The sequence below is a fragment of the Pseudonaja textilis genome, chromosome 8, assembly GCF_049901715.1.
Source record: "Pseudonaja textilis isolate UNSWEBS1 chromosome 8, rPseTex1.2, whole genome shotgun sequence".
In the NCBI taxonomy this organism is placed as follows: domain Eukaryota; kingdom Metazoa; phylum Chordata; class Lepidosauria; order Squamata; family Elapidae; genus Pseudonaja; species Pseudonaja textilis.
Window position 1 is genome coordinate 1,129,089 of NC_141997.1, and position 21,154 is coordinate 1,150,242.

At 39.1% G+C, this 21,154-nt stretch overlaps 1 protein-coding gene across 7 annotated transcripts in view; it reads left to right on the forward strand.

The window, feature by feature from the left end:
* Positions 1–21,154, forward strand: part of DMD (dystrophin) — a 1,342,375-nt gene that overhangs the window by 837,218 nt on the left and 484,003 nt on the right. For all 7 annotated transcript variants that reach the window (XM_087938163.1, XM_087938162.1, XM_087938165.1 and 4 more), the window contains exon 52: positions 11,317–11,528. In XM_087938163.1, the coding sequence (XP_087794289.1) occupies positions 11,317–11,528 (212 nt within the window). The remainder of the gene's footprint in view (positions 1–11,316; positions 11,529–21,154) is intronic.

Below are 21,154 nucleotides of genomic sequence, written 5' to 3' on the forward strand. Positions count from 1 at the left end.
GGCTCTCTGTGGGGGGTTGCACTGGCACTTGCAGCTTCTTCCCCCGCCTCTCCATCTCTACAGTCTTCCCTGAGTCTTCACTATTCCCCTAAGAGATCAGGTGACTAGCCAGGGCTCAGGCAGAGTTGCTCTGGTTGAGTGGAAAGTTATCAGATTTGGCTTAATGTCAGCATTCCGTGTAATGCACCCATTGAAAGCAGAACTCCGAGGCAGTAGATTCCTCTAAGAATATTTTTATTGGATATATCATATCAGCATAGCTAGTGAAAACCAATTCTGAAAGTTCCCACATTTTTCACCTAATTAAAAAATTAATACTTCCCCCATCCCCAGTGTCATCAGTCACATTGTCCAATGAATATGGCTGGCAGGCTCCTCTCCTCTTTCACCAACCACCTATTATGATGACTTTGGTTCCCACAGGAAAACTTTTGGTTTTGACTGTAAGCTGGGCTATCCACTTCCCGCTCCCCTTCTTTGTCAGGCTTCATGGCAGCTGTGAGGCAGGACAAGATGGCTTCAGCCAGGTTCACTTCAGAGTTGACAACTGACCCTGAAAAATGTTGTGCATTGTGGGAGAAGGAGGGTTTTGCTGTCATTGGGCATTATTAATCTGGCAGAGGGGAACAAAGTGCTGTTTGAAGTACGGACTGATCACAAAAAACTGGAGGCACTTAGGACCCCTCAGAAGCTCTCACCCAAACAAGTTTTGTGGCCACAATACTTTAACCAGTTTGATTTCACCCGAAGGCATATCCCAGGGGCGGGGGATGACTTCCTGGCTGATGCCTTATTCCGAATGCCACAATACAAAAGCAATCACAAAGAAGTTGGTCAACACCATCATTCCCTTCCCTCAAAAGGCAGCACAAGTCACCATTAGGCAGCGAGTTCGAAAATGGTCGACCAAGCCTGATGGTGAGTTAACCCAGAAGCTCAGAACAAAGTTGGCAGCTGACCTCTGGTTAAGGGATGACAACCATCTCCTGACCTCCAGGGACAGGCTGGCATGGAAAGGCCCTAAATTATATATCCCTAGTATCCTCCAGGTCCAGGTTCTGCAGAAAAGTTATGATGCCAAGCAAGCCAGCCGCTTTGGATTCTTAAAAACATGGCACCTGGTGAGGAGACAGTTTTGGTGGCTAGGAATGAAAAAGGATATTGAGAGTTATGCGAAAAGCCATGTGGTATGTGCCACAATGAAAAAAAGGCCTGGGAAAACCTCCTGGACTGTTACAACAAGTAGCTGAGCCATCTCATCCTGGGAGGGAAATGGCAATGGATTTTATAGTGGAACTTTCAGAAAGTGGAAGAAACACTGTTGATTGATCTTTCCTTAAAGCAGGCTCATTTTATAGCCTCTCTGAGGCTCCCCTCATCCCATAAGTTGGCAAAGCTGTTCCTGAAACATATTTACTGACTGCGTGGAATCCCAAAAAGAATTATATCAGATCAAGGGATTTAATTTACAGCCAAGTTCTGCAGGGAATTTATTAAGCTGATTGGGTCTTCCAAGAGGTTCAGCTTTTCACCTGATTACCAATAAGATAGTAGAACAAATGAATGCAATGATAGAGCAGTACCATTGCTCTACGATTGAGGTGCTGTCTCTACTACCAGCAAACTAATGGGGCAGACCTACTGCCTTTTGCTGAGATGGCATACAATAATGCCATGCACAGCAGCACAGAGCTTACTCTGTTCAAGGTAGCCACAGAGGTAGAGTTCATTCCCATGCCTGAATACCCCCAGGAGCCCACTTCATCAATGAGTTTGACAGAATGGTTAGATACATTGCAGAATGCTTGGGGAAATATAAAATGAGCATTAACAAAAGCCACCAAATCACAAAAAGAACAAGCAGAGAAAAAGTGATCCCCCCAGAGACTGTTTTACATAGGAGAGAAAATCTACCTCTTCACCAAGTACTTGAAATTTAAATCTGCCTTTTAAAAAATTGGGACCTAAATTTATCAGGCCTTTTCCCAATATAAGGATCATCAACCCAGTCACAGTAGTGCTGAAACTCCCATATCTATTGGGGAAAGTACATCCAGTCTTTCATAACAGCTTATTGAAGCCAGTAATAGGACCAGAGCTGAGGCCAGTAGCTCAAGTAGCTCCAGGCCTTATCGTAGTGGAAGGGGAGACCCATTACGAAGTACAAAGGATCCTAGACTCTAGACTATATAAGGGAAAGCTACAATTTATTGCAGTGGAAGGGTTACCCCCTATCAAAAGCCACCTGAATGAATAGTAAGGACATAAGAGCAGATAAGCTAGTCAAGAAATTCCATAATAAAAATCCCCAAAAGCCAAAAGAACCACCTGGGATGGGAGAGGTGGCTAGCAGGAAGTTAATTTGTCTGTACTTGATGTTTTCCAAGTACTTCTCACTCAGTAGGGGAGATCTGACTGTCAACTTCAAACCAAACCTGGCCAAGGCTATTTTGTTGTTTCTCACTTGCCACATACCATGTGGGGAGGGAGGCTGGAATGTGTTGCTAGACACAACAATCAGCTTTCTCGTGGGAACCAAGGTCATCTCCACAAGTGTTGGATGAAGATGGAGAGGAGTGCCTATGGGAGCCTGCCAATTAACCTACTTGGACATCACTTGATGTGACCAATAAATAATTTCTTTGAGAGAGATCTCAGTCTCAGAGTTCTGATTTGCTTGGGTTTGTTAGTCAGAACCTTGACACTATGTTTCAATAGAATCATTCCATGTTTCCCCAAAAATCAGACCCAGTCTTATTTTCTTTTGCGTTCAAAAATAAGCACTGGGGCTATTTGGGGGGGAGTCTTATTTTTTTTACTTACAGAAGGCAGTGAGCGCAGGGGTTTATGGGAGTGGGAGTGCTGCTACCGCCAGCCCTGCCCTCCATCCCATAGTCTACTTGTCTGAAATGCCAGCAAACCAAGCTCTTGACATGCCCTGGCCTTTACCCATTCTGCCTGCTGCAGGGACACTGGAGCTTAGATCTTGGTCAGGCTGCTGTTATAGTGAGGCAGAAAGCCATGTGGCCTTGCCTCTGTCCAGCTGCTGGGCCTGCTGCAGCTGCTCCTGCTTCACAGGGGCTCTTCACCCTGCTGGCTGTGCTGCTTTCAGCACCTGGGCTGCTCTTGCATGGCATGGGGCAACTTGGACCAGATCTACAACCTCTGAAGCACTTCCCCTGCTGCCGGCCTGCCAGGGCCCCTTTGCCAGTGGTCATGTTCCATGGTGGCATTGCAGTGGGATGGAGGATGGAGGAGGAGATTTCCCCTTCCTCCTTTGTACCCCAAAACCTGATCTTCCCTGGGTACTGAGCCCCTGGCCTGTACCCCTCTCACTGGAGCAAGATGCTCAAACTTAATTTTACCCATGGAAGCTTCTCATTTTCTGAAAGAGATATCTGCAGGTAACATTTCTGAAATGTTAACTTTAAAAAAACAAACAGTTTTATTGATTTTCAAAGACAATACACAAACAAAACATAAAATATAAAAACATAAAACATCTTTTCTGAAAGCTGATTGATCCCGGGTTACAACTCTTCGTACAGACACAAATTCAAATTCATATTCATTTTATATACCATTCCATATCTTATTACCATTTTCAATTTTCTATATAGCTTCTCACCTTTTTTAACTTTCTTAGTTTTATTTTATTTATCTCATCTCAGTTAAAATCATAATACTTATTATTCTTTGTCTGTTCTGTTTCCAGCTATCCATTTATCTTTTCTCTTTAAACAAAACTTCTCCTGTACACTGATTGGAGTATGACGCCTTTAACTCTTTCCCCTAAATTTATAATACTTAATGTAATACATAACTTGCATTGGGATTCTGTTTAGTGCATTCTAAAATTACACAATGTATTTTATATATAAAAAAAATTATAGGTATATGATGTAATTAAAACAACTATCAATGCCAATACAAATCTAATCATTAATATTAATATTCTTTATTTCTTAAACTTTTTACACGTTATTTTTCATTTAAATATCATACTTTTATGGGAACACTTATACTTTCCATAGTTTTTTCCCCCCCAGATCACATATTTTAAATCATTATATCATTAAAATGTTCCCATTTCTCCTACTTCAATTCTCTCATTTATTTCATTGCCTTCTTTTTCTTCACAAAAATTTCACTAAATTACACTAAATATTTTATCCCATTTTTGATTACATGTTATTTCCGATTTTCTAATATTATTTCTGAATACAAATATAAGAATACAATCTTATGTACCTTTCCAGAATCCCTTTTTCAATTAAGTTTACCCATTGTCTCTAAATGGATTTTGTTTCTTTACATCTTGCTCCCCACCATTGAGGCTTCTCATCCCTTCCTTTCTCTCTTGCTTATTCTTCTCCTTGCCCTTTTTACCCCTTTGTCTCTCCACCTCCCTTTTCTTCTTCTGCTTTCCCCCTTTCTGTTGTTTTCTAACATTGTATCCACTTTTCACCTTATTTTTCCCTTTTTTGGTTGTTTTTTCAAATTTTAAAGTCCCCTTTTTCTTTTCCTCTTTCTCCTTTCCTTCCTCAAATAGAGTCACTTGTTCATCAAAGATGGCTTCTTCTTTATCCCAGTCATCCTGTTGTGCAGTCAGTTTTTCATAAGTGCAAACCGCCATTTCTAAAAATTGAAAAAGAGTGCCAAGAGAATCTTTCCCTTGTTCTTTTTTGTATTTTTGGTATTCAATTTTCAATTCATCCACAAGTGATGCCATTGTAGAGAGAAAAAGTTTTTCCAAAACAACCACCCAAGTGCTTTTAATCAAAGATAGTTCCCAAAAGTTCCAAAATCACCAAACAATCCAAATAAGCTGTTTCTTTTAGTACTTTCTTCTTTCTTCCCTTTCTCTTTCTGGGGTTACTGTTTAGTCACAAAGTTCCAGTTAAAATGTATCTTTTAGAAGTCTTGTTAATATTTAATAGCTCTTTAAAATTCTAGGCAATCTACTCCTTACTTTCAAATTCTGCTCCAATTTTTTTCCTCTCCCTTCCCACTTACAGCAAAAAAGATTATTTTTTTAAATGTTCAGAAATCCTTATCCCTTTAGCATTTAATTACCTCCAATGCGGGTTTTCCGATTTCTCTTGCAGTTCTATTTGCCGTCACGTTAGGAAGGAGAGTGAAAAGAAAGAAAAACTTTCCCTTTTAAACTTCCATTCACCACTTGTAAATCTCTGGAAATGATGTATCTTTGGCAATTTTTAAGTTCCAGGGTACTTTTGCTGTTGTTTTATCCTGGTCAGCAAAAAACACTTTCAGTTCTTCACAGCTCCTCCTGCACTTTCTTTTTCCGGCTGAGCGCTTCTATGTAGTGGCCATTTCTGACCGCCGCTCAGCTCCCTTTGGAAAAGGGGGTTTAGCCGGCTAGGGAAGAGAGGTGCAATATCTTTCGACCCTGCCAGATCCCCCCTGTCTTCGCCACCTTCTACGGAGGTGGCTAGCCCTGAAGCCGAGTGGCTCAGGGCACTCAGGCAGCAAGCACAGGCAGAAATTGCACACAGTTGCGGATTCCTGTCTGCCCCAAAGCACTGCAGACCCAGAACTCTGAAATGTTAACTTTTAACACAGTTCTCACAGGAAAATCCTTCCCCCATCACAGCTTGATTTTGCTTGAGATGGGGCAAGGGAGAAAAATCAGAAGCAGGCAGGGTGAATAAAGATCTTTCAGAATACAATCTGCAGGTAGGGGGATTTTCCTGCTGATCATCCTTTCAGAAAGAGATGTGTGGGTAGGGGGATTTTCCTGCCAATAGTCCTTTCAGAAAGTGATCTGCAGGTGGGGGAGGGTTTTCCTGATGATCGTCCTTTCAAAGTGGAGCCCTGCACAGATGCACATACAAAAATAGCCCCTCTATGGCTTTGGAGCCTCCAGCCTTGCAATCCTGTGCAGGAAATGCAAGGATAGATACGACACCCCTAGCATGCCCCATCCTCTTTGAACAAGTTGATGGGACATTGATAGATGGTTTCCCAGCCACCCTGATCACTGATCCAGTAAGACTTGAAATGGGCCATCACTGGGAGCTCATCTGCTTTGTGGTGGTGCCAAAAATGACAGAGTCTTGGCTGGCTGGACAAGTGGAGACCAGTCATCTCATGGGCCGATACGATGGCTATTGGAAACTAAAAATCAGAGTGGGACTGTTGCCACCCCGCCTCAATGACAAGACCCAACAGTCGAGGCTGTTACCTGACTCCGGCACCTGGGAGAAAGTCACTGCCATCATGGATTTGCTGCCAGGTTTCCCCCAAGTCCCTAAAGAATACCGGGACCTCGCTGAAGCATTCAGGGAACAAGAAAGTAATACCCTACCCCCCCCACACACACACTGATCCACCGATTACTCCCAGGGAAATGGATGAACTGAGGAAATACATCAAAATTAACCTTGCAAGGGGGTTCATTCAGCTGGCCAAATCTAGTGTAGCCCAGGGGTGGGATTCAACCAGTGTTATTAGCAGTTCGGTGATTACGTTTTGCTGCATATGTGTAGACAAAACCTTAAGATGCGCCACCCGGACAGCTGAAAAGCACTGTGCATGGATGCGCAGCATTTGAAAAGCCTCTTTTTTCCTGCTTTTTCAACAGCGGGAAAGCAGCCAAGGTTGAAAAAGCAGGAAATAAAGGACAGGTAAGAGCCCCGTTGTGTGGGTGGGCCAAACAGCAGCAAACACAGAACCAGTTTGGCATCTGCTGCTCTTCAGAGCTACCAGTTCTATAGAGCCAGGCAGAACTGGTAGCATCCCACCCCTGGTGTAGACGCCCCAGTGCTCTTTAAAGAGAAAAAAGATGAGGCTCTGCGTGGATTTTAGAGGAATTATTGCAGTGTGCATGGAAAACACCTACCCCCTGCTCTTGATGAAGGACATGTTGAGCCACCTGGCAAAGGTGAAGCTAGACCTAAGAGAGGCTTATTACCAAATGCAAATCAAAGAGGGGGATGAATGGAAGACAGCCTGTAACTGCCTGCTAGGCAGCTTCCGGTGTAAAGTGATGCCGTTCGGACTTCAGGGATCCCCCACAGTATTCATGCAATTGATTAATAAGCACCTCTACAAGGGCATCCTACTCTGTCTGGACAACATTCTCATATTCAGGAAGACATTACAAGAGCACATTAAATTAGTGCACCAGATCTTGAAGAAACTCCTAGCAGCCTAAACTATACATGAAGCTATAAAAATGCGTGTTCCACAATACCTCCCTAGACTACCTGGGCTACTGAGTGTCAAACAAAGAAATTAAAATGGACCCAGAAAAAGTAAAAGTGGTGCTAGACTGGCAACCTCCATGCACCTGTAAACAGGTTCAAAGCTTCCTCTGGTTTGCCAGCTTTTACAGGCAGTTCATTCCCATCTTTCCTGAAGTGGCACTGACAGACCTATTGAAGACAACGGAAGCCCCTAAGCCGTGACACAGCCAGCTGCTAGGTTGGTCCTTGGATTGCCAACCAGCATTTGAGAAACTGAAGAAACTGTTCATTGAGGAGCCCATCCTCAGCCACCCTGATCCTGAATGGCCCTTCGTTGTCCAGGCTGATGCCAGTGACATGGCTGTATCAGTAGTGCTACTGCAAACCAAAGCCCAGGGCCTACAACCCTGCACCTACTTCCAAAAGCTCACTAACACTGAAAGGAGGTGGACTGTGTGGGATAAGGAAGCCTATGCTGTCCGATGGGCCCTCCCCACCTGAAGACACTTTCTAGAGGGGAGCCGGATAGTGTTTGAAGTTTGGACTGACCACAAGAATTTGGAAACCCTAAAAAAAACCCGAAAACTCCCAAACAAGTCCATTGGGAACAGTACTTCAAATGGTTCAACTTCAAATTAAAATACATCCCAGAGGTGAAGAACCTGCTTGCCAATGCCTTGTCCAGAAAACCACAGTTCAACAGCCATCGCAAAGTTGTGATCCAGGCCATAATCTCTCCCTTTCAACCAGCAGCTCAAGCCACCACTAAAGGCCAAGCCTGGCATTGAGACAGCCCTGGAGGGGACCCAATGGCAGGACCTTTGAAGACAGTGCTCCCAACAGACCCGTGGTTCAATGACAACAAGGATGCCTAGACCCTCAAAGATGGACTAGCCTGGAAGGGAGCTAAGTTGTTCATCCCCACCAGCTTGAGGCTTCAAGTCCTGCAGCACAGTCACAATTCCAAGCTTGCTGGACACTTTGGCTACTTGAAGACCCTGCACTTAACTAGGAGGTAGTTCTGGTGGCTGAAGATGAAAGCAGATCTGGATGACTATGTAAAAAGCTGTGCCACTTGAAGAGACCTGGGAAACCTTCAGGCCTCCTCCAACAAGTGGCAGACCCAAGCCGACCCTAGGAGGAGATTGCCATGGATTTCATAGCTGAGTTCCCAGAGAATGGCAGAAACACGATTTTGGGAGCTGAGCTCCCAGAGAGTGGCAGGAATTTAATTTTCAAAGCAAGCCCACTTCACAGCCTGCTCTGGGTTATCCTCAGCCAAAAAGCTAGCAAAGATGTTCATTAAGCAGATATATTGACTGCATGGGGTATCCCGCAGAATTGTTTCAAATAAGGGGGTCCATTTCACCACTAAATTCTGAAGAGAATTCCTACAGGTGATAGGGTCCACCCAGGGGCTCAGCTTGGCTTTTCACCCAAGCACAAATGGAGCAGTGGAACAAGCCATGGTAGAACAGTACCTTATGTGCTACATGGACTAGCAACAGTCTAAATGGGTGGATTTGCTACCATTTCTGAATGGATGAGATCACTAAATCAGGGCTGGGCAGATACAAAGTGAGCCCTAGATGAAGTGGCAAAAAACTATAAAAAGAAAACCAACAAACATCGCTCCCCCCATCTTCCTTCCCAGGTCGAAGGCAAAGCTTACTTGTCAACAAAGTATCTAAAACTAAAGTAACTAAGTAAAAAGCTGGGTCTGAAGTACATAGGGCCATTCCCAATAGTGAAAGTGATAAACCAGGGAACTGTTCAGCTTAGACTCCCACACCTGTTAGGAAAAGTGCATCCAGTGTTTCATAGCAGTCTGATAAAGCCAGCCACAAGCTCTCAGTAGACTGGGCAGCCCCAAAATCCATTGTAGTACAAGGGGAGACCCAAGGTGAAAATTTTTTTAAGACTTGCACTTGCATAGGGGTCACTTGCAATGCCTTGTCCACTTACCCACTATCTGAAGCCACCTGGGTCCAGAGTTGGGATGTAAAAGGTGACAGATTTATTAAGCAGTTCCATGAGAGATACCCTCATAAACCAAAGGGCCACCTTGGGAGAGGGGAAGAGGAGGTTGATGGTGACCCAGGTTAACCTCCCTTTGAGGGAGATCCTTCTCAACTGAGGGAGGGCAGCCTGTCAGTCCTGAAACTGTTTTGGAAGCATCTTCAGGGCTGCCACAGCAAGACCGGTTGGAGCTGTGGGAACATGAAGAGGGAGGTAGCACTAGCTGGGGATGTGTAGCCAAAATAACATCCTTTCCTGTGGGAGACAAGGACGCCCTACCAGGTGTTGGAAAGGCATGGACCAAAGCCAGTCAGGATTGGAGCTGCAACCTGATTTGACCATATGATGGATGTGTGACCTGGGGGAAAGTACTTTGAGGTTTTGGGTGGGGAAAACCTCAAGTCCTTCAGTCGAGTTTTCCCCAGATGTGCCAATATGACATCCCTAATCAATCTATATTTTGAGGAATATGCCTGGCTTGGAGTTCTGATTCCATTTGGTGTGTTAACTGGAACCCTGACAAATAGATTCTCTCATTCTATATACTCTTTGTTATCTGATTTTTTTGTTATTAATATGCTTTTCTTTTACAAATTTCATGGCATTTATACTGCCAATATGTATATAAATATACATATTTATACTGTTTCTTGTGATTAGATTTTGTTCTTAGAGCCTCAGAGGGTTTATTTCCAGTGCTTACCAGAGTTTAACTGTAGATGTCAGAGCTTCAAACAGACAGCTTCTGCATACAACTTACATTTTGTATCATGTAACCATTTTATGTGTCTTTGACTTCATTTGAGAGTGATTGGAACTGAGCTACACACATTTCAGCACACAGCTCTTGTCGTACATTAGTAATATTGCTGTCTCATATTATCAATTTGCTCAATCTCTCTCATATGCATTTATGTTTTGTTTAATTCCCAAAGTCAAGTTTTCTTCTTTTCTGTGAAGGACATTGTGTTTCAAAGAAATGATGGGAAACTCTTACATATTTTTTTCTTAAATATATCAATATTATTGGCCTGGTCTTTCCTTTACATGGTTGCATTTGCTTTTTGTCTTTAAGAATGATACTGCCTTATTCATGTTACTCAACTTTCTAATGATTAAATTCATAAAACTGTTTTCATACATTTATTATCTGTTCCCTTATTTATGCTTATAACAGATTCTACATTTTTCAACTATTTTATGCTCATTTTACAAATCCACAACCAAAAACATTTTTCTTTGCTCCTTAGAAAACAATTAAGGCAACTATAACTGTGCTATACTTTCATAAAGCAGGGCTGTCAAACTCCCGGCCCATGTGCCGGATGCCTCACATGTTGGCCACGCCCACGCCTGGTTTAGCAAACTGGGAAAAAGTCCTAATACATCACGTGATGATGCCGTGACATGAGTTTGACACCCCTGGCATGAAGAATCATATTTTATATTGTGCCAAATAGTTCATAATTAATCATAAAATTATGTTCCAGGCTTTATCAAAAGGGATTATTTTCTCTACTTATTTTCTTTATTTCAAAGGCTATTGTTTGTTTCCATAATAAAATAGAACCATTAATATGTATAAAATATGTGACAAATACTTGTTTTATGTACACTTCTGGGTTAATAATTTAAAAATTCCAGTTTTAAAAAGACTTTTAAATTTTGAATAATGAACTTATCAAACACAATTTTTAATTAGTGGAACAGCTAGAATAGTAAGATGAATTATTTTTCAAACTCTTCATTTTTCTGAACCAATTGAAGTTCATAGCTTGTTTAATTGAAATATGCTTAAATAATAAACTGATTTCAAATAATCACAGTGAGTGTTACACCATATTCAAATCATACTCCTGTAATGTAATTCTTACTTACCTAAAGTTTTGTCATTATTATATAATAATGTCATTATGAAAAATTAATTTAACAAATACAATTTAAAATTCTAGATTGAGATTTTAATTTGAAATAATTTAATTTTGAACATAATCAAGAACAGGCCTTTTAACTTCTATTTTAATTCACTAAAATAAGTATTTGCAAATAAAGAGACATATTTTATTTTTGCCTTTATTTCCCACAGTTGAAAAAATACAAAACCAGTGGGATGAAGTGCAAGGTCACATTCAGAACCGAAGGCAACAGTTACATGAAATGTTGAAAGATTCAACACAATGGTTGGAAGCAAAGCAAGAAGCTGAGCAAATACTAGAATGTGCCAAAATGAAGGTTGGAACATGGAAGGATATTTCTTATACAGTGGAAGGACTAAAGAAACAAAATGCAGAGCTCAAGGTACTAGTGATAAATGAGAAAATAAAAATAGTATAAATTTAAAACAAAAATGTCTCAAGTGTTTAAATATTACTGAAAATTTAAAATAAAATAAAAATAGCTTCCATATTTCCTCTGCCTATGACAACATACTTCCCCAAAATGTGTTTTGTACTATATTATCATTCAAGCTTATTTGGTTTACATTGCAATGTATATGTACATTTTTTTGATTAAGCAACAATGGCTATTAACGAAAAGACATAAAATACATCCAAAGGCAAGCAGAGAACATTCAGTAAAATGCTTAGTAAGGTCAGATATATGCATTCCAATAAAGAAGTTTTAACTAGTTTGTATTATATCTTCACAGTATCCAGTTTGTAACTATTTGTAAATCTATTTTAATGAGATAGAGAACAAATGGATGTACATTCAAGTAACAAGTATAGTATACTAATTCATAAAATGTTTCATTGTGATATGGCTAAGTTATTAAAGAAAAGAGGCATATGTTCTTACAATAATATAGAAAAAGATCCGACACAGCCATATTAGGTAAAATTAATAAGAAAAAAATGAAACCAAGGGTGCATTGGAAAACAAAATTCTAGCAATGCAAAATTGACAGATCTATAGGACAAGAACACCAATGATCTAGAATACAGGTTCCAATCTTGGCAACTTTAAGACTTGTGGACTTCAAGTCTCAAAATTCCCAAGCCAGCAGACTTCCAGTGGCACTTCCGTTGAAGACGGATCAGAGACCACGATCGTGTGCAGCTTCGATTTGTGCTTTACCTGTTGGAGTGTCCCAATTGGGACTGGATCCACCCTGGAGGGGTGCTGAAAGAGGTGGAGACTACCAGCTGGGTCAAGGGGAGCCCCATCTCCCCTCCCTAGCTAGGTACACTCCCCTTGCAGACAGGCTTTAGGGACAGTCTTTAATGGCTGCCCTGAAGATGGGAAACTATCTGGGAATTAAGTTTGTGCTGGAACAGTGAAGTGGTGAGCAATGTGTGACCAGGCAAAATACTTTGGTTTTTTTCAAGGCCACCCCAAGAATTAGAAGGGGCATTGGTACTTACTTGATATGCCCGTTCTCTTTGAGCTGCGAAGAGCATCCAGTAGTGGGAGGTGCTTCAGTCTCTGCATTGTTAGGCTGAGCTTGAATTGAGGAACGCTCCTCCTCCTTCATGTGACTCCACCGTAGCGTTCCCCAGTTTTGCGAAGACGAGAGGAATAAGTGCTCTCATCCTTACTACCTAGAAAGGTTCATTGGCTGAAACAAGAGCCCACCAGATGGAAAAAAAGGGTGGGGCTGGATGCTCTTCACAGCTCAAAGAGAACAGGCGTATCAGGTAAGTACCAACGCCCCTTCTCCTATGAGCTGCTCAGAGCATCCAGTAGTGGGACATACCAAAGCTTGGCCTGTCCTACAGGAGGGACTCCGTCTGGTTCGGAATCTCCTCAGGGTCCCTAAGAACCCTTTGCAGAACCCATCTGCCAAATGAGGCCTTCACGGAGGCAGACACATCAATTCTGTAGCGTCTAATAAAGGGTGATGGGGAGGCCCAAGTCGCCACCCGGCAGATTTCTGTTATTGGTGTCTGAGTGGCTCAAGCCGCCAAGGTCGCCGCACTCCTAGTTGAGTGAGCAGTTATGCCTCTAGGCACCTGCAGGGCTTGAGCCTGATATGATCTAGCTATTGTTGCTCTTATCCAACGGCCTATGGTGGATGAAGATACCTTGTGACCCTGTGTCTTGGGCTGAAAGGAAACAAATAAAGCTTCCGATTTTCTGAAGGACTGTGTGCGCTTGATGTGGATTCGCAGAGCGCGCCTAACATCAAACTTGTGCCATTGCCTTTCCCTCTCCTGTGAAGGCCTGGGACAGAAGTTTGGAAGGATGAGCTCCTGTACTCTACGGAAAGCCGAGTTGACCTTGGGCATAAATGAGGGATCAGGACGGAGAACCACCCGGTCGGCATGAAAAATACAGAGGTCTTGTCTGACAGACAAGGCTGCGATTTCTGATATGCGATGAGCGGAGGTGATGGCTACCAGGAAAACTACCTTATATGTCAAAATTTGGAGACTTGACTCCCTCAATGGCTCGAACGGTGCTCTGGTGAGAAAAAGAAGGACCTTGTTAAGGTCCCAGGTGGGGTAACGGTGTACTGCTGGGGGACTTAGATTGGTAGCCCCTCTAAGGAAGGAGCGTATGCGAGGGTGATGAGAGAGGGAGCTGAAACCTTGGCAGGGAATAACTGATGTCAGCGCTGCTACCTGCCTCTTTAGGGTATTAGGGGATAGCCCCTTATCAAGTCCTTCCTGCAGAAATTCTAAAACCTGAGCTACAGAAGGTGAAGTAGGGTCTATTTGAGATTTACTACACCATCTACAGAAAATGGACCATGTCGCATTGTAAATGCAGATGGTTGAGGGTTGCCTGGCAGCTAAAATAGTGCTAATGACTTTGTTGGAGAGCATCTCACTCTTCAATCTGCTCCGTTCAACCTCCAGACGGTCAAATGAAACCGTTGATGGTCCGGGTGTAGGAGGGGCCCCTGAGATAGTGAGATCTTGTGTAGTGGAATCCTCCAAGGAGGAGCTCCCGAGAGGCAGTGAAGGTCTGCAAAACACAGCCGCCTGGGCCAGTGAGGTACCACTAGGAGTAATTCTGCTTTTTCCTGTAACAGTTTCTGGATCACCCTGGGCACCAGTGCTAGTGGGGGGAATGCATACAAGAGCCCCCTTGGCCATAGGCAGCGGAGCGCGTTGTAATTCTCCACTCCGTGGGATGGGTATCTTGAGAAAAATCTCGGGAGCTGAGCATTGAGAGGGGAGGCAAATAGGTCCACCACTGGTTGTCCAAATATCCTTGCTGCTTCTTTGATAGAAACTAATGGATAGAAACTAATCAAGGAGAGAAGCAACCTAGAACTAAGGAGAAATTTCCTTACATTTAGAACAATTAATTAATGGAACAATTTGTCTCCAGAAGTTGTGGATGATCCAACACTGGGGATTTTTAAGAACAAATTGGAAAGCCATTTGTCTGGAATGGTACAGAGTTTCCTGCTGGTGGTGGAGACCTCCAAGGTCCCTTCCAATTCTGTTATTCAATATTTATTTATTCTCTTCTTCAGTATTTTTTAAAAAAATCAAATGGGTGGTTTGACCACAAGAACAATATAATAACTTCTATCATTCAGAACTGAGTACTATGAATGACAAAAATTCCAGTAATATGTATGAGTGTGAATCAGCACATAAAACCCTTATGGACATAATAACAGGAGTGCATTAGGCCATATTATTGAATTTAATAATTTAAACTTCTTCAAATCTATAAAACCTATCAAATAATATAATACTCATTTATGTATTTGATGCTCAATTTAATTCACTGGCATGTATGGGCATGTATTTGTTATCAATACAAACAAGATTCACACAGGTAAATTCTTTATATAGCAAAGAAATTTGCAGAATGAAATATACAAATTATTTCTTAAATTCTGCAAACTGTCATAATAGGAAATTAGTATGTCCCCTATTCGACCTCCATTATTTTCATTACTCAGCCAGTACTATGGTCAAGTTTCAGATGTCTTTAATTTTTAAAAAAACAAAATTAATAAAACCCTGTTATGTATATTTTTAATGTGTAATTTAGAAACTGGTTCATTAACAGTTCTCCAGATAAAAATAAATTGCTTGATCACTGCCATTGGTGGTACATTATTCATTTGCTTAGTGTGCATTTTCTAGTCATATATATATATATATATATATATATATATATATATATATATATATATATATATATGTATATATGGATCTTTGGTTGTTCGGGTTTTCTCCCGCGTAAGATTCAAAGTATCTAGGCAACGTTTCGATGAAGTCTCATTCATCATCATCAGGCCTCTGTCTTCGGTTTTTGCTTTTAAAAGCAAAAACCGAAGACAGAGGCAAATACCCGCGAGAACCTCAGAAAACACATAGTTGTAGCAGCGTTTTGGCAGAATCTCATCTGCCATCATCAGGCTTGATCATCATCAGGCCTGATGATGGCAGATGAGATTCTGCCAAAACGTTGCTACAACTTTAAAAGCACTACTACAATGACGTGGGAAAATACCCGAACAAGGCTGAATGCCATACATGTAAGTACCCGCAAAAACTTAAGAAAACATATATGTGTGTGTGTGTGTGTGTATCAATCATTTTGATTATGGTCATAGAGCATCATTACAAATAAAAACATTAAAACAACATTAATAATAAAAAAATAAAAACCAGATGAAATAATGTATTATATTATTGGTGGATTATCAGTGGACAGTTAGAGTCTGCCTAATTTTTCTTTTTTTAAAAAAAAGTTTTTTATTTTAACAACAAACAAAACAACATAAGACATACAACATAAAACATAAAAACATCATCCTTCTTCATAAATTTACAAACAGTGTATCGGTTGGTTTACCACTTTTTTTTGTGCATCCATTTCCTAAACGCTAATATAATTATATTACATAATCATCACTAAGAAATCGTTTATCTATAATTTTATTAACTCATACTTTAACGAGATAACTCTAATTTACTTAATTTATTTTGCAATAAATCATAAGATCATACCAAATCTATCTTAATAAAGTTTTATAAAAATAACATCAAAAAAAATTATATCCTAAATCTAAATATTCTATTATTATGTTTTATTATCTAACCATTGATAAAAAAAATCCCAAACTTCATAAAATTGTTTATCTTCTTGTTCTCTAATTTCAAATGTCAATTTACTCATTTCAGCACAATCCAATATTTTCTTAATAATTTCTTCCTCTGATGGAATTTTCTCACTCTTCCAGTTTTTAGCAAATACAATCCTAGCCGCTGTTAATACATTTACAATCAAATACTTCAAATTTTTATTATATGTATCAGGTAAGATTCCCAATAAAAAAATCTCTGGTTTCAAGTCTATATGTGTCTTTATCATTTTTTCCAACCATATGTGAATTTTAGTCCAATATTTTCTAGCATCCTCACAAGTCCACCACATATGGTAGTATGAGCCAGGTATCTGATGACATTTCCAGCACTTTTCAGATTTGTTCTTGAACATTCTTGCAATTCTTGATGGGGGAAAATGCCACCTGTAAAACATCTTATACAAGTTTTCTTTATATGCTGTTGACATTGTCATTTTATAATTTTGAGACCACAATTTTTCCCATTTCTCCAAATCAATCCTATATCCAAAATTCTTCCCCCAAACAATCATCGTTTCTTTAACTTGTTCCTCCTCTAATATAATTTCCAACAGATAACTTTATAATTTTTTAATCACTTTTTCATCAGTACCTGTCAAGATCCTATCTAAATCAGTCAATTTATCATAAAATCCCTCCATTTTAGAATCTATAAGATACCTTGAATGTATTTGCGCATATGAAAACCAATTCATCCTTATGCCTTGTTCTTCTAGTTTTTGCATTGTTTTAAGTTCACTCTTTTCATCCAATATTTCCCCATATCTAACTGTTTGTTCCTTCTCATATATTATAGGATAAGAAAAGGCTTCAATAGTTGATAACCAGACTGGGATTTTCAAATAACATTGTCTCTTAATTTTCTCCCAGTTTAACCATAAAGACTCCCGTATATAATGCCTTCTAAAATAGCCCTGCGATTTAGTTCCCTTATACTACAGCCCAGTAATAAATCATGTCCTTCTAATGTCAACAATCTGGTCTTTCTTAATGTTATCCATTCTTTAACCCACATTAAATTTGCAGCTTGGTAGTACAACTCCCAGTTCGGAAGGCCAAATCCTCCTCTAATTCTAGCATCTTGTAGAAGTTTTAATTTTATTCTGGCTTTCTTACCTTGCCATATAAACTTCAACACAATTTTATTTAATTCTTCAAAATAATCTTTACCAAGTCTAATTGATATGGTTTGAAACAAATATAAAATTCTGGGTAAAATATTCATCTTGATTGTTGAAATTCTACCTATCAATGACAATTGTAAGTTTTCCCATTTCTTCAAATCAGATGCTATCTGTTGTTTAAGTTTAATATAGTTATTATCTTTCAATGTAGTACATCTTGACGTCAAATGTATCCCCAAATATTTAACCTTATTCGTAACTTGAATTTTCAGTAAGTCTGCCAGTTCATCTCTTTGTTTTGGTAACATATTCTTTGTCAAGATCTTTGTTTTATCTTTGTTTATTTTCAGACCCGCCATCTCACCATGCATCTCTATCTTTTCCAATAGTTTTAAAACTGTTTCTAGAGGATCTTCCAGAATAAAAACCAAATCATCCGCAAAGGCTTGCAGTTTAAATTCCTCCTTCTTAATTTTCATTCCTTTTATATTTGGATCCTCTCTAATATTTCTATTCAGCACTTCCAAAGTCAATACAAATAACAAAGGTGATAATGGGCATCCTTGTCTTGTGCCTTTTCTTATATTAATAGAGTCTGTAAATTCTCCCTCTATCATTACTTTTGCCGTTTGCTTATCATATATGGCTTCTATTGCTTGAATAAATTTTCGAGCAAAGCCCATCTGTTCCAATAACAAAAGCATGAATCTCCAGTTCACATTATCAAATGCCTTTTGGGCATCTAAAAATATCAAAGCCATTTGTTTTTCAGGATGCGCCTTGTAATATTCCAAAGTATCCAGAATTACCCTCATATTATCCCTAATTTGTCTCTATGGCAGGAATCCATTCTGATCAGGATGAATAAAGTTATTTAAGTATCTTTTGAGCCTTTCTGCCAAGATTGAAGCAAAAATTTTATAGTCTGCATTCAGTAAAGAAATAGGTCTATAGTTCTTAATTTGTGATGGATCAGCCCCTTCTTTTGGAATAAGTGTAATATAAGCTTCTGACCATGTTTTAGGTATTTTCTTATTTAACATGACTTCATTCATGACTTCTAATAGTGGAGTGCTCAACGATTCTTGTAATGTTTTATAAAATTCTGCCGGGAGCCCATCTGGGCCTGGTGCTTTTCCGTTATTCTGCCTATTGAATGCTTCAGTTAATTCCATCATTGTTATAGTACTTTCTAACATTTTTTCAGCCTCTTCAGATATCTTAGGTAGGTTAGCATTTTGTAGATAAAGTTTAATTCTTTCCTCATCAAAATCCTCCTTTTTATATAATTGTCCATAAAAATCTCGAATAATTATCTTTTTCTCCTTATTACCATAACACATTTGGCCTTGATCATCTATTAACTGTAATATTTTCCTAGATTCTTTCTCCTTTCTCAATTTGTATGCTAGCCATCTACCTGGTTTGTTTGCATCTTCAAAATAGTTCTGTTTAACACTTCTAATTTTTTGTGCCAGTTCTTCTTTCTCTGCCTGGCCCATCTTATGTTTAATTATATCCATTTTGAATTTAATATCTTTTTTCTGTGGCATGTTCTGCAGTTCTTTTTCCAATCTTTTATAATCATTTTCTAAAGCTTTAATAATTTGCCTCTTCCTAATATTCTTTTTCTTTGAATAGTCCATTATTAATCCTCTCGCATATGCCTTCATTGTATCCCAAACATTCTGCATTGAAGTATCTTCTTTTTTATTTTCACTGAAAAAGAAAGCCAATTCTTTGCCCATCCATTGTGTAAAATCTTTTTCCTTTAAAATAGTATTGTTTAATGTCCATCTAGATCTTCTTTTTTGTCCTTTCCATTTAATTGTCATTGGGTTATATTTATTTCTTGAATATTAGATATTAATTCTGATGAAGTCCAAATCATATCTATTCTGGACCATGATAAATGTCTATTTGAATAAAAAGTATATTGTTGGGTTTTACCATTTCTTTCTCTCCATATATCTTTTAAATTTAACTCATCTATCATTTTGAAAAAGGATTTAGGGAGAGTCTTTCTATTTTGTTTTGATGCTGTCGCTGTATAGTCCAGTTTATTATCCACAATTCCATTGAAATCTCCCATCATAACTATATTGATATAGTCCAGTCCAATTGACTTCATATGTAACTTTTAATAAAATTCTTCTTGCTTATCGTTCGGAGCATAAATTGCAACCAGCAGTGTTTTTATATTGTTTTCCGCTATTTCAACCATTAATACTCTTCCGTCTTCATCAGTATAAATCAATTTTGCTGCAATAGTTTCTTTAATGTACAGGACCACTCCTCTTTTCTTACAGTTAGTCAAGGAGGTAAAAATTTTCCCCAGTTTTGGTCGTACCAGTAATCGTTGATGTTGTTTTTTAATATGTACTTCTTGTAGGCAAATTATATCAAATTTTAACTTCTCTAATTTATGAAAGATTTTTCTTCTTTTAATAGCTGAGTTCAATCCATTTATATTCATAGAAATCAAATTTTTTTCCTCCATGGTTATGTTTTGTATTTAGGTCTAACAGTTCTCGTAGATCTTACTTCACGTTGTTCTTTGGTCTCCATTTGTCCACCTACCGCACCTTCTTTTCCCATTCCCATTTGGTCTTCTTGGGGTTCAGTTGGGATAGTCTCTTTTTCTGTCTCTATTTCTCTTCTTCCAAAAAATTCATTGTAGAATATTTCTGCTTTCTCAATTGAGTCGATTCTGTGTCTCTGTTCTTGCCATATGAACATTAATCCTTCTGGAATCAACCATCTATAATTCACCTCTTTTTCCTATTTTTTCATACAATATAATAACATTTGGCCACAGTCAGAGAAAGTTCTGTAAATCATTATCATCATCTGAATGTTATTAGGGGAAACTGTAAACCTGCCAAGCCATCTTTTCCCCTTAAAAGACCCTGGAATTATTTTGTGTGAGTGAATTTCAGAATCTAGAAGTTTGATGGAGTTATGGAAAAGTAATCTATGCACAAGTTTGCATACCTGTAGCACTAAAGAAGAAGAAAAAGTTTTGACATTACAGAAAAATTGTTGAAGAATCAGAAAAAAGAAAGTCAGCACTCTCAAAGAGATGGGCTTTTGCAAATCCTGTCATACTGACCTTATTTGAGAGTGCTTCAAATATTTTGTAGAATCCACCCCAAATAACTCAAACTTCTGAACTTTTAACTCAGGGATCTCCAAACTTTAAGACTTGTGAACTTCAACTTCCAGAATTCCCCAGACAATATGATTGGCAAGGAATTCTGGAAGTTGAAGTCCTCAAGTTGCCAAGTTTGGAGACCCTTGTTTTAACAATGAGAAAGGTGACTTACCTAAGAAATTTGTAAAGTATATAAGCACTAAACTAACAAGCCGAAGTGTTTATGTTTATATCTGAAAAAGATTAAAAATAATCCTCACCTTTAGTGACTTTTCCAAGTTACAACAGCCCAAACAAAAGTAACTTACAATTGTAGCATCCCTGCAGACATGTGATGAAAATTTGGGAGCTTAGGAACTGGTATGTATTTTTAAAGATTGCAGTGTTCTTGACTCACATAATCACTATTTGTGACCTTTCCAACCAGCTTCCAACAAGCAGAGTGAATGGGGGAAGCTACATTAGCTTAATGACCATATGATTTTTTAATGGATCATAGTGATTTACTGAACAACTGCTCTAAAAGGCTGTAAAATTATTCATTTAACAAATACTGTACCTGGCTTAGCAATAGAAATATTGGTCC